Source organism: Halichondria panicea, chromosome 5 (genome assembly GCF_963675165.1).
Source record: "Halichondria panicea chromosome 5, odHalPani1.1, whole genome shotgun sequence".
NCBI lineage: Eukaryota > Metazoa > Porifera > Demospongiae > Suberitida > Halichondriidae > Halichondria > Halichondria panicea.
The window spans coordinates 7,279,314-7,292,318 of NC_087381.1; the positions used below are offsets into that span (position 1 = coordinate 7,279,314).

The following is a 13,005-nucleotide window of genomic DNA, read 5'->3' on the forward strand; positions in this document are numbered from 1 at the left end:
CTGTGTTATTGCTTGCTTTCTGCGCATGCTCAGTAGTCTATGTGGCTGGTCCAGGAGAGCCTCACCCACAAAACTGCAATGGGGGCCAGACCTTTTCTCAGAGGGGGGGGAAGAGAGAAAGAGTCCTAGCACTCTAGATTTTGCCCCCAGCTATTAGGTCTGCCCCAAGACTATGTTTGATTGTGAATGAATTAAGCTTTGAAGCCATATAGCTTCAGTATTTTTGAGACTGTATATTATTCCAGCTCAGGAGCAGCAACCTTGGACATTTCAGGTACTAGATAGATGTCTATAGATCTAGCACTTTCCAAATCCAGTGCCATACAATGATACATGTGGTAGTGTTGGAGGTCTACTGAATAGTAAATCACTTTCGAAAGGCTAGTAGTAATTAATAGCTCCATACAATATCATTGCCATGCGGCAAGGCTGAGTAGTTTAGGCTGCTTATAATAGTTGCTTGTCAAATCAGGGCCATGTATGCTAGCCTTGATTCCAGCCCGCACGCGGGAACCGAGGTTACCTGCATGCGTAAACTAAATATTACATATTATCCGGGGAGACATCCTACACGGGAGATCGCTCATCCTCCCACACCGGGACATGCAGTGAGTTCGCACGTATATATGCCATACTCTTGCAAACTGCACTTCAAAGCACATCTACAGCATTAATTAAACATGGCTGTCATTACTATTCCAGTCCTGTCTCCTCTTCTTGGACTTCTCTGACGTTCCTCTTAGGCATAAATTATATCACATTCATTATACAGCTGATACTTAATTCTGTACTGAAAAAAGGGAATCAAACTAAACAATTTTATTCGCAATGTGAAACGTTGAAACTGTATTTCAGAAACGCGGCTAAAAAACGACCTTACCTAATTATTGTACATGTTGTAACGGATTAGAGATATGTATACTATATACTATATACTATTATATCCAAATTTCTTGTACGCTTTGTATTTTCATGGTGGATATTATTATGCCTCGAGGCGTAGCCGCACGAGGGATACGGTAAAGCTGACTGTGTGTTTGTGTGTGTGTGTGTGTGTGTGTGTCTGTGTGTCTGTTCCAACTGTAACTGCTCAACGGTTGCAATGCGACGAAAAATAATAGCTTCTATAGGCTTCTAGCCACGTTATCTTGGATTTTGATTCGTGGATTAGCAAACTAAAGCTTCTTTCTCGAGTTATGGCTAGTTTGACTCACATTGAAGGCTGTTGCAGTCTCTTCCGAATCGTTCATAGCATCATCTGTTCGCACAAACTTTCTATTCAACACATGAGTTAGCCTTGCACTAAAGCGCTAGCTACAAGAGTCAGAAAAGATATGTTAGCTATAGTAGCAATTGTGAACTTGATCTCTTTGGACACACCCTTTAATTATTCCTGTGTATGCAATGCGCATGCGCGCTTCTCCCCATGTTGGTTCCTTTTCTGGTTAGGTCCTGGTATAGCGGTAAGCCACAAAACAAATGATACAATATAGACTAGATAACAATAGATTCATGTACACAAGTCTGTTAACAATAGATACATGTACACAAGTCTTTTCTTCTCTCAGTATTAATATAGATACAGTAGACTCTTGTTAATGGAATATAGCGCGCGGTGGCTGCAGCTCAGGAAATAGCCGCGGCTTAAAAACGACCTTACCTCGAATCTAATGACTACTTTTGCGGTTCTTGTCTCGAGGATAATGTAGGATACTATAGACCATTTCCGGGAGAAGCGCAAATACCACCATAGACTCGCAAGCCACTCCCTTTTCTCTGATTGGACGGGGGCGGGAGAAAAGGGACTGGTGACTCTGGGACACATTTTGTGTCTCTACCAGAATTTGGGTAGAGATTATTCATTGATTTTTCCACGTGATCCAAAAATTGCGTGAGGTTAAGTAGAATTGCGTAGCCTGCAAAAGTGATTGCGGGCTTCTTAGCTACAGTTTAAGAATGGATGCTAGTGCTAGAAAAGAGAAGATGATGGAGTAATAACATCATCAGGCATTCAGCTAGGATATAGTCATCTAAGACACCAGCAGAGATTAGCTTGTTTTAGTTTTACGTGATGAGAACTAGCAGCCGAAAGTCATTGGTTGCCTAAAGCTTTAATAACCTGTACAATACAAGACAGATAATGGCAGACGGCAGCAGTTGAATTGAGAGTAGTCAGACTTGTACAAGCTGTCTTAAATCGCTGCCACTCCTCGGTTCAAAGAAGGACTGCCAAGATGATTTCTACGTTCATCAGCTGTTCCATGCTAATCCACAAGTTGTGGCACAACAGACACTGGTACAAGGATCTATAAAATCAAAAGGCTGGCTAGATAGATCTGTATACTTGTCTTCTGTGTGTCTTTAGCTTTTGACGCATCAGAATAAAATTAATTGGATAATTTGCACGTGACATTAATATTTAATAGCATTCCTGATTTACACAAGCTGTAGCCTCGATCCCAGGCCGAGTTTTCGCTTTTATAACGGTTAGGCGAACAACTGGGCCTGGTACTAGTTGTCTGCGCATGTGTCAGTCGTTCGTCAGATTCTGACGAATGGATATTCTCGTTCACTTTCGTGACATTTATATTCGTGTACTATCGTGTACTAGAAGTCAGTTCCCGTTTTATCATTATTGGAATCGATTGGAATGGCTCTTAGCTGAAGCTTCTCTCTTCTCTGAAGCTTATTCTGAAGACTGAACAACAAGGGAAGAGGTATAAAGCTTTGTCAAGCTTGTTAAGGTCAGATATTTTTGTGTGGGCCCTATGGCCGGCTATGCTATCAAGTCTTGTTCATGTTTGGCAAGAATGTAGGTAGATTATAGTTTTATCATTAATATGGTGGATCAAGTGAAGAGTGTGAGCTAGAGAACTTGGTGCTGCCATCATCAGCTCGTCGACAATGACACTATAACCGAGAAATTTCTACACGTATTTAAAATGTCTACTTCTCTGTACAGGAGCAATGGCTAATATCCAGCTATCCCAACAGTGCTCCTCTTGGCTATACTAACGGACGAGACTGGACAGTTTGAGGTAAGGGTTTAACCGTCTTTGGTTTCTTTTAATATTGTCCTATACTCACAGACACAGGACTGGAGTATGACCTGCTCATTCGAGCGTTGCTGGGTAGCTCAGAGACATCAAGAGAATCTATGTTTTCTCAAGCAATGAGTTACGAGTTGGGGCCTAGAATCAGAGAAGTCCAGCAGCCTGCTAAATCTTTTTGAAACGTAATTTGAAGGCATTCAATCATCCTGAAGTTGCCCTGGGTCACTGTAATTGTGCTGCAGCACAACTGGCAACTCCCCAGGCCTTTGTGAAGCAGCTCCCTATGTGCATCTTTTGTGTACTCACTCTGTGCATTTTCTGTGTACAAATTTCTATTATTGATTTATTAAATATTTTTGCCGACCACAAATATACAATGAAAATTTGACGCATGCGCAGACAACTAGTACCGGGCCCAGTTGTTTGCCTAACCGTTATAAAAGCGAAAACTCGGCCTGGGATCGAGGCTACACAAGCTGTAGCCCAGAGTCACCAGTCCCTTTTCTCCCGCCCCCGTCCAATCAGAGAAAAGGGAGTGGCTTGCGAGTCTAATACCACCATAGCTAGGCTTGATGTTGCTGCCAGTGGTCTCTGGGGAGGCAGACGCGAGAGAACCCTGATGGACGTCAGAGTCTTCAACCCTTTTGCTCCCTCAAATCGCAACACAACCCTAGCTAGACCAATGCTTCAGGAAGCACGAGAGGGAAAAGATCCGTGCATACGGACAAAGAGTGAGAGAAGTGGAGCATGCTACTTTCGTCCCCATTGTGATGTCTGCGACTGGCGGCCTTTCAAAACAAGCTACAAACTTCTACAAACGACTGGCCTCCCTGCTAGCAGACAAAATAATTAATGGGACCAACCCTACAGCACCACCCTGCACTGGCTGAGATGCTCCCTCTCTTTCAGCCTGCTCAAGTCCGCCATTCAATGCATACGTGGCGCTCGTTCATCAAGAGGCCACGCTATGAAGATGTCACCTGTGGACCTGGTTATAGCAGAGGCCAGCTTGCAGCAAAACTAACAAACTAACGGTTCACCTCATGTACACACTATTTTACATACACTATTCTTTGTTTTATTATTATATATTATTTACTTGCTTCCACCATAAAGGTGTTGTTTACCACTCGTAAAAAAAAAAAATGATACTATAACCATTTGCTAAACCACACCAAAACGTCATATCCGGCCGTAATATACGACATTGAAAACCTTGTTTGGGACACAGCCAGCACCAGAGCTAGTCGAGCGCCGCCGCCCTCCTTGAAGGAGGTCGGGAATCAAGCCTATCCACAGTTTTGTTCTGGCCTATTACGCAATAGTATCATGAATATCATTCATTCTATGTGGGTGCTAACCAATAGCGATGAATATCATTTATTAAAGTGGGTGTTGGCCTCGCCTCTCAGTCAATCCAACGTGTGCAAAATTCACACGTGGTACAGTTGAGTGGGTGTGATCAATCCCCTTGAGATACTGCAATCTGATTGGAGCTGGTGGAATTGTTAGATTTCAAACAACAGAACAAAACTGTGGATGGCTTGATTCCCGACCTCCTTCCGGGCAACGGTAGAGGGCGGCGGCGCCCGACTACATCAGAGCCAGCACTGGCCGGTAAACGAATAGCGAGTGGCCGTACTTCAGGGTGAGTTTTGTGCAGTAAACATAATAATAGCTAGCATTCCGTGCCAAGCCGAGGTGGCCGTACTTCAGAGAGCCGGAATATCGAGAGTCTACTGTACACACTTTCTGCTGTTTATATACTATACTGTCTGTGTTATACTACTGCCTGTGCTTAAATTCTCTCTTACTCTGTGCAGTATACACTATTAACTGTGGACACCCCTTTCTTGTGAAACAATTAAAGCACATTGCAAATTATTTACCTCTTCTATAACACTCTAATACTTTTGAGCGAAAGCAAAAACATGGCGAGAGGCATTAGCAAGCGCACGCTTGCAACACTCGTTAACTATGTTCAGCTTCACATGTATAGTACTATAATTATAATCTCTTCTGTACAATATAACTAATTAACTGTCATCCTGCATGGACAGTACTGTTACAGGCTCGTAAGTATCACAGGATGGTTAGTTCAATCTGCATCTCTGAAGCATCGTCCCCTACTGTAGAGGGTTGAGGGTTTCCAGGCCCATAAGCATCACAAGGTGTTAGTTCAAACTGCACCTCTGAAGCACCGTCCCCTGATACAGAGGGTTGAAGGTTTCCAGATGTGCCCTTCAAATTTGCTTCTTGAAATACACTGATGTAATCATAGGCATGATCAGGAAGCTCATCCGGAACAGTTTCAGGTTTCCTGCAAACAATATGGGTGTATGACATTCATCATAATTATATTATAATGAACTGAGAACTCACATATCTAGATCTGGTGGGTTACTTTCATTGATACACAAGGTCTTCGATTTATATCTCTGACATCTCAGAGCAACCAGCAAAATGACGATCACCAATAGAGCAACTATAAGAGCCAATGATCCAATCACAATGCCAATCACAGCACCTACACTCAAAAGTGGAGTATTATCTGTGTTTACTGTTATTATCAACGTGCGATTAGTGAGATCTTCAGGGCATTCGGGACTATCAGGATTGGCAATAATCACCGGACAAGTGCTGTTGATGCGAAGTCCTGCACTCTGCACAATGATGCTGGGAGTCTCTTTGCTCCATCGATCAATAAAGGATAAAATTGTGAGAATTTTACTGCTGCTCAGAACTGCTCTGTATGTCACATGATTTGGAGAGTTCTCAAAGCAGCGGATAAATGGTCTTGAGATAAGAGATGTGTTGAAACCACATTGACAAAGCTCATCGACACCGTGGGAAAATTCATTAGTGATGTCGCTCGTTTTGATAGCTGTTTCTGACTGAGTGTATGCTCCGCAATTAGAACTGATAATGAGTCGCAGCTGGACGTGAAGACCTACAATAAATACAAGGGAATTCTTTGACAGTCTCACTCACAAAGATCTATAGTTATAATTTATTGGTTCACTATTCAAAATGATTTCGTAAAACGGTCAATGGAAACTAACTATATACTGTACTCTTAAAAATTGCTTACTTTTGAAATCGATGTCATAGCTTGAGTTAACAGTAATTTGGTGCTCATCAGAGCCCACAGTGACCTCACATCTGTACAGTCCAGCGTCTGACAGGAACAATGTGTCGAAGGTGAGAAGACCAGAATTAGTAGTAAGTGGCAGTTGTCCTCTGAACCAGTAGTAGGAAATGGTGAGCTGAAGTGAGTCAGTCTCAGTCACAGTGCATAATAAGGAGAAGCTTCGTCCAATCATTGGAGTACCACTTGGAGTTATAGCTGCAGCACAACATACCTCAAAGCTTTAACTTAACAAATTTGTACTATAACTCTACTTATCTTAGTCTATAGCTCGTTATAATTATACTCACTCAGTCATGGGAAAATTCAGTATTGCAAGTTCTCAAGTGACTGCATAAGTATTACAATGTGTATTTCTCAATCACATAATAATCTACACAAAAAATACTGTCACAGTAACACATTCAGTATAATTATAACCTAGCTGTTGTGTTTACACACCATGCAGTAGTTATACATTGACACACTGTTATACACCTTACCATCTTGTAAGCATGAAGGGCTAGCTTCCTCCCACACTCCCTCCTCACAGATTCTTAGATGACTTCCAAGAAGTGTGAACCCATCATTACAAGTGTAGGTGGCAACAGTCTCTAGAAGTCCTTGGGATGTATTGTAGGTGATCATTCCGTTGAATAACGGTGGAAGATTGTCACATGGACCTGTACATTTATGAGAGTTACCGAAACAATTATATAATACAAAATTAATTGTGATCTGAATTAATAATTAATTTATTAATGACTTACGAATACATCTTGGAGCTTGTCCACTAAAGTGTCCAATAGCATCCAGTCCATTATCATCCATACAAGTTCTAGTTATAGATCCCCCAAGGGAGTCAAGAAAATACCCAGGGTCACACTCATAAGTAGCCATAGTGCCCAGATCATGGTTAGGTGTGATGTCAGTAGCGTAGGTGATGACTCCATTCTCAATTCCATCGAGGGGATTACACTGAATGGCTGCAACCAACAAAGATTGTCAGTATTCTTAAAATGCAAGTTTGCAGCTTTTCATCTCAATAATGAAGTAACAACTTACGTTGACACGTTGGTGGTACTCCACTGAAAGTGCTGTCACTCTGACAAACTCTGATCACGTTTCCGATAAGAAAGAACCCAGGGAAACAGATGTGCTCAGCGTTAGTTCCCTCGAGGTATGGAGCCGTCGTGTCAGGTGAGTACTCAATACGACCATTAACAAGCAATTCCAACTCTTGACAAACAACTACGGGAGAGAAAAAAGGTTGTATATCTCTTGCAAAAAAATCTGCATGCCCAAGTTTGAGCACACGTCCTCTCAAACACAGTCAAACTGGCTATGTCATTGAACTACTGCTACATGCTGTGAGTGTAACCACGAAACCACGTACAACGAAGTGTGTCTGCAGGCACAAATCTAATCAGTGTACTACGCAAACGAAACAGAAACTTAAATTTTGCCTCTACTGTATAATAATTATGAGTAGCTAAAAATACAGCATAGTGTGTATATACATGTACATGCCTTCGTCCTCGATGATTGTAGCGTCGGCAGTGCCTGGACTCAGGGACACTCTCTCCCCACTAATGATGGTTAGTGTACCTTGAAACATTTCATCATTCTCAAATATTGAATCATTGATCAAATCAACTGCGATCTGTATGGTTTGCATGCCTGGCCTCAGAATGATTGGCATGTTGATAATAGAAGTGTACTCCAGACCAGCCATAGCAGCAAAATCTGTGTTGTGTGTGTGTGTGTGTGTGTGTGTGTGTGTGTGTGTGTGTGTGTGTGTGTGTGTGTGTGTGTGTGTGTGTGTGTGTGTGTGTGTGGGGGGGGGGTGTGTGTGTGTGTGTGTGTGTGTGTGTGTGTGTGTGTGTGTGTGTGTGTGTGTGTGTGTGTGTGTGTGTGTGTGTGTGTGTGTGTGTGTGTGTGTGGGGGGGTGTGTGTGTGTGTGTGTGTGTGTGTGTGTGTGTGTGTGTGTGTGTGTGTGTGTGGGGGTGTGTGTGTGTGTGTGTGTGTGTGTGTGTGTGTGTGTGTGTGTGTGTGTGTGTGTGTGTGTGTGTGTGTGTGTGTGTGTGTGTGTGTGTGTGTGTGGTAAATGTAATATTGGTATAATTATGTGTGTCATAAGATAAAGACTCTCACCTGCTATCAGACCGTTCGCAGTCGAGAAGAACAACTCAATATCTCGGTTCAATGTATGGCGACCAGTCACTCCCACAGTGAATATCATTGGTCCTTCGTCCTCCCTGGCAGAGTATGGAGGGTTAATGAAACCCACAGTCACGTCTGTACATGTATGGATTAGCGGGTATGACAAGACTAATTAAGGAATCATCACCATATTTACCTTCATTGTCCAAAATTGTGATATTACTGCGAGCTGGATCGAGTACAAGAGTACTAGATAAAGTAGTGCCTTCAAGCTCAATAAATTGCAGAGAAAATTGCTCTTCAAATTCGTAACGGTTATCATCTTCTATCTGAACCATGATGCAACTCCGACGATTAGTATCACTAGAGCTTACAGAATAGGCATCACGGGCTCCAGTCATTTCCGTATAGTCATCTCCATCTGTGAATCAAACAGAATGCAATAGACAGTAATCTAGTATGCATCTCTACACACTATATACCTGCTGTGCCTCGTACAGTTTCAACCCCAAGACCGACCATTAATTCTCCTATTGAACTTTCCTCTGGAGGTTCAAACATTCTCACACACACTTCCAGAAATCCAATCCCTTCGTTAACTATGTACGAGGTGTTCTCGAAGCCAATGCGGAATGCTGAAAAGTTCAATTCTAAAATGATATTAATAATAATACTGTAGTTATAACTCACGGTCATCATCTTCAATAATGATGAAGAATTCAGCGTATTCGGGGAGGGTCTCAAACACTGGGAACATTCTATCCATTTCAGTGGGTAGACTTAGTCTAAGTTGAGCAGCTTCTGTTACCTCAGGCAGATCGTCCCCAAATATAGTTAAATCTGATGTAAATGTGTCATTTTCCGTTGGTAATATTGAGAGCAAAATTGTTGATGGAAATGAGAAATCGTTGTCCCCTGTGGAATCTGAGGGAGTTGCAGTTTCAAGTCCTTCTGGAGCAGTTTGGAACAAATGAACCACAAAACTGATGGTTTGTTCAGTGACATTGCCTTCTCCTTTGATAATTTGAATTTGGTGATCGCTTTCAACCTCCGGATATGTTGTACTTGGTAGGGCAAATCCAATAAAGATATCTGTGTACAGATTATTGTATTTATTCATCTATACACAATAAACGTACCATCGTTGTCTACAATGTCGATACGAATTATACCGCTTTCAATTGAAGCTAATGGCGGCACATCATCAGGGTTTTGAAAAGTTAAAGTAATCACAAAATATTCCAAGGCTTCGTCAATTAAATCATCAAATATCAAGGCACGTGCATTTACAGCCAAAAGACGATTCCTGCCAGCCACAAAATTCAGTGTGATGGGTGTAGTAAAGAAATCTATCCTGTCTGGGTCTATAATAATTGTGATCGTTAAAAACTCACCTTAAAAAAATTACAAAGAAATGTTCAGCTTACTAGTGTTAGCTCGTGCAAATGGTCTGGTAGTTGGTAGAGGCCTAAAATCTTCAGGAGCGATCATTGGTGTCAAAACTAGTGAGATATCGAAGGCCAGTTCTACCTCATTGGCCACTGTCACTTCAATGGGGATGGATGCATCACCTTCATTTACAACTCGAAGATTGTTACTCTCTCTCACTTGAAAAACGATACCTGTTATGCATGTTATGGTAGAATCAAGTAAACGCCTTCATTACCTAAAGCAAATAGCTTACTAGTGGTATCTTGTATGATAAATTGCTGTCTACTCTGAAAGAAAACATTTGGCAAAGATAGATCATAAAGATCTCTGTCACCATTTGCCACGCCAAACAGTCTCAACTCCAACACGAAAGTCTCATCTGGTTCCAATCCCACTCTGTCTGCTTGGAAGATGATGGAGGTAGTTCCTCCAGGGTTGAGAGGTAGAGTGACAACACTTTGAACTATACCAAACTCCTCCTCTGAAGCTATTAGTGTGGAAGCAAGTATCATAAATTCCATTTTCTATGTATAACAATACCTGTTCCTTCCCCATTGTAGTCAATGGCCATCCTCAACTGTGCATTAGATGGACCCTTGAAGTATGCAAGTGGTACATCATAACGAAATTGGCCCTCTGGGCTAGTGAAGTTGTCCGAGCTCCAGCCGTACACTGCAAATATAATTATTGAAACAACAATACACGGCAACTATACTGAAACAAAATAGTCATTCTAGGTAGACAGATGACTGTTCATGAAGAAAAAAACAAGAAACTGTCATTTATCAGTTAGTACTTCAATTGTTGATGCACTTACCTATGCACTGGACGCATCTTCCAGCATTATTGAAATACAGTCCTGCATTATTATTGACACAACAGTCCTCAGCATTGGAAGAAGGTCCCCCCACAACAAGAGTAGCACAGTCAGGATCAGTGAAGCATCCAGTGAATTGGGCTTGAACTGCAATCATGCGTCATTACCACTTTTCAATTATATACATAGCGACTGAGAAACTAAATCTAGCAATTGTAGCGACTAACTAAGTATGCACACACAAACCTATAGTTATTAAAAAGCCGAATATATATACTGTATTTTTGTAACATGATTTATGCTGTATACTGCTTTACTTACTTGTACTGTCCTGTATAATGAACTTTTGTCTACTTCGAAAGAAAACGTTTGGTAAAGACATCTCAAAGTTTCCTCTAACACCATTTATCACATCAATCAGTGTCAACTCCAACACAAAAGTCTCATCTGGTTCCAATGCCACTCTGTCTGCTTGGAAGGTGATGGAGATAGTTCCGCCAGGGTTGAGAGGTAGAGAAACAACACTCTGACCTATACCAAACTCATCTTCTGAAGCTGTTAGTGTGGAAGTAAGCATCATAAACTCCATTATCAATTTCAATCTATTGTCGCCATTATAATTATACCTGTTCCTTCCCCATTGTAGTCAATGGCCATCCTAAGCTGTGCATTAGATGGACCCTTGAAGTATCCAAATGGAACATCATAAGGAAATTGGGCCTCTGGTCTAGTGAAGTTGTCCGAGCCAAAGCCGTACACTGCAAATACAGTGACACAATATTAAGAACAATAACTACTGAAACAACAATATACGGCAACTACGAAGCCAAACAATAATTATTTACCTGGCAGTATGAAACTTCACTAGCTAAATGTTGATACATGTATAATAACACTGACCTATGCACTGCCAGCATTGACCACCATCATTGTAATACAGTCCTGCATTATTATTGACACAACAGTCCTCAGCATTGGAAGAAGGTCCCCCCACAGCAAGAGTAGCACAGCCAGGATCAGTAAAGCATCCCCTGAATTGTACTTGAGGTTCATCTGCAACCATAATAGAACGACTAATACATATGGAGCAGCTAAATATAATTATGCGCAATCATTTATACATACACAACCTACACACACATACACGTACACAGTTTAAACTTATACTGTATTATTCTATTATACCTGTACTGTCCTGTATAATGAAGTTTTGTCTACTTTGAAAGAACACATTTAGTAGAGAAGCATTCAGAAGTGGTACACTCGTTGCTGGTGTAATTGAAGTCACTGAAAGCTCCAGCACAAACGTCTCATCAGGTTCGAATGCAATCGTGTCAATTAAAAAAGTGACAGAAAGAGTTGCACCAGCATTGAGAGATAGAGTCACAACTTGTTGGTTTTGAATGTAGTCGACGTTTTGAGTAGCTATATACGTATCAGAAAATTATCAATAAACATTTTAAAAAAATACCTGTTCCTTTTAAAGTGTCATTGGCAGTGAAAACGATTTGAGTAGCTGGACCCTTGGAGTAGACAAGTGGAATACTGTAAGGTGATTGGGCCTCACTAGCAGGGAAACTGTCTGTGCCCCAGCCGTATACTATAACAATTTAGTATTATTATTATTATCAGCGCCTGTAACGTAATTGTGATATAAAAACAAAGCGATGTTGCTGACAGACTAATACAGCTGGATATAGTAATTACATGTGGGAGCTATGAGCATCTGTATAACATCTATAATTATATTATATAGCTATATTAATGGTTCTGTCATAATTAGGGTATTTGTATATGCGTACATGCATGTATTCTGCTCTCGAAACACACACTTAAACAAATGTACCTATGCACTGGAAGCAAGTAGTTTCATCACTGAAATACGTCCCTACGCTGCTGACACAGCAATCCTCAGCATTTGTAGGTCCCAGGCTATCACCAGAGCAGGCAGAATTGTTGTAGCATCCCTCAAATGGAGCATCTCGGATTACAATTGTACTTGTGGGTGGATCGAGTACAAGGGTACTAGGTATACTAGTGCCTTCAAGCGCAATAAATTGCAGAGAAAACTGCTCTTCAAATTCGTAACGTTCATCTTCTCTTATCTCAACCATGATGCAACTCCGACGATAAGTATCGTTAAAGCTTATAAAAAAGGAATCACGGGCTCCAGTCACTTCCGTATAGTCATCTCCATCTGTGAATCAAACAGAATGCAATAGACAGTGTTGTAACAGCATCTCTACACACTATACCTGCTGTGCCTCATACAGTTTCAACCCCAAGACCGACGGTTAATCTTCCTATTGAACTTTCCTCTGGAGGTTCAAACATTCTCACACACACTTCTAGAAATCCAATCCCTTCGTTAACTATGTACGAGGTGTTCTCGAAGCCAATGTGGAATGCTGAAA

At 41.4% G+C, this 13,005-nt stretch overlaps 2 protein-coding genes and 1 long non-coding RNA gene across 3 annotated transcripts in view; 2 read left to right on the forward strand and 1 right to left on the reverse strand.

Moving 5' to 3' along the window:
- The window catches only part of LOC135335843 (uncharacterized), a gene marked incomplete in the record, with an annotated part of 743,773 nt that overhangs the window by 452,928 nt on the left and 277,840 nt on the right, over positions 1 to 13,005 (forward strand).
- Positions 2,453 to 3,423, forward strand: LOC135336100 (uncharacterized). The gene is made up of 3 exons (XR_010394694.1): positions 2,453 to 2,744; positions 2,963 to 3,038; positions 3,090 to 3,423. It is a non-coding gene; the product is annotated as an uncharacterized LOC135336100 (long non-coding RNA).
- LOC135335866 (uncharacterized) lies at positions 4,901 to 12,735 on the reverse strand. Its single transcript, XM_064531492.1, has 22 exons — positions 12,438 to 12,735; positions 12,063 to 12,191; positions 11,777 to 12,016; positions 11,492 to 11,644; positions 11,218 to 11,349; positions 10,913 to 11,146; positions 10,592 to 10,738; positions 10,315 to 10,446; positions 10,028 to 10,261; positions 9,771 to 9,965; positions 9,483 to 9,707; positions 9,034 to 9,435; positions 8,826 to 8,978; positions 8,540 to 8,764; positions 8,335 to 8,478; positions 7,711 to 7,926; positions 7,246 to 7,431; positions 6,951 to 7,166; positions 6,684 to 6,863; positions 6,145 to 6,399; positions 5,436 to 6,003; positions 4,901 to 5,373 (listed from the first exon to the last, which is right to left on the reverse strand). Exons 1-22 carry the CDS (start codon positions 12,703 to 12,705, stop codon positions 5,136 to 5,138), a joined length of 4,872 nt encoding a protein of 1,623 aa, XP_064387562.1. The 5' UTR covers positions 12,706 to 12,735; the 3' UTR covers positions 4,901 to 5,135.

What these genes read in the sequence shown, in the direction of transcription:
- LOC135335866 (XM_064531492.1), bottom strand. Translation starts at nt 12,705, where the DNA reads ATGGTTGAGATAAGAGAAGATGAACGTTACGAATTTGAAGAGCAGTTT. An exon ending in TCAATGCTGGCAGTGCATAG is followed by an intron (nt 11,350 to 11,491) that starts GTCAGTGTTATT and finishes CTGTATTTGCAG; the next exon opens with TGTACGGCTTTGGCTCGGAC. An exon ending in TACAATCATCGAGGACGAAG is followed by an intron (nt 7,432 to 7,710) that starts GCATGTACATGT and finishes TCTCTCCCGTAG; the next exon opens with TTGTTTGTCAAGAGTTGGAA.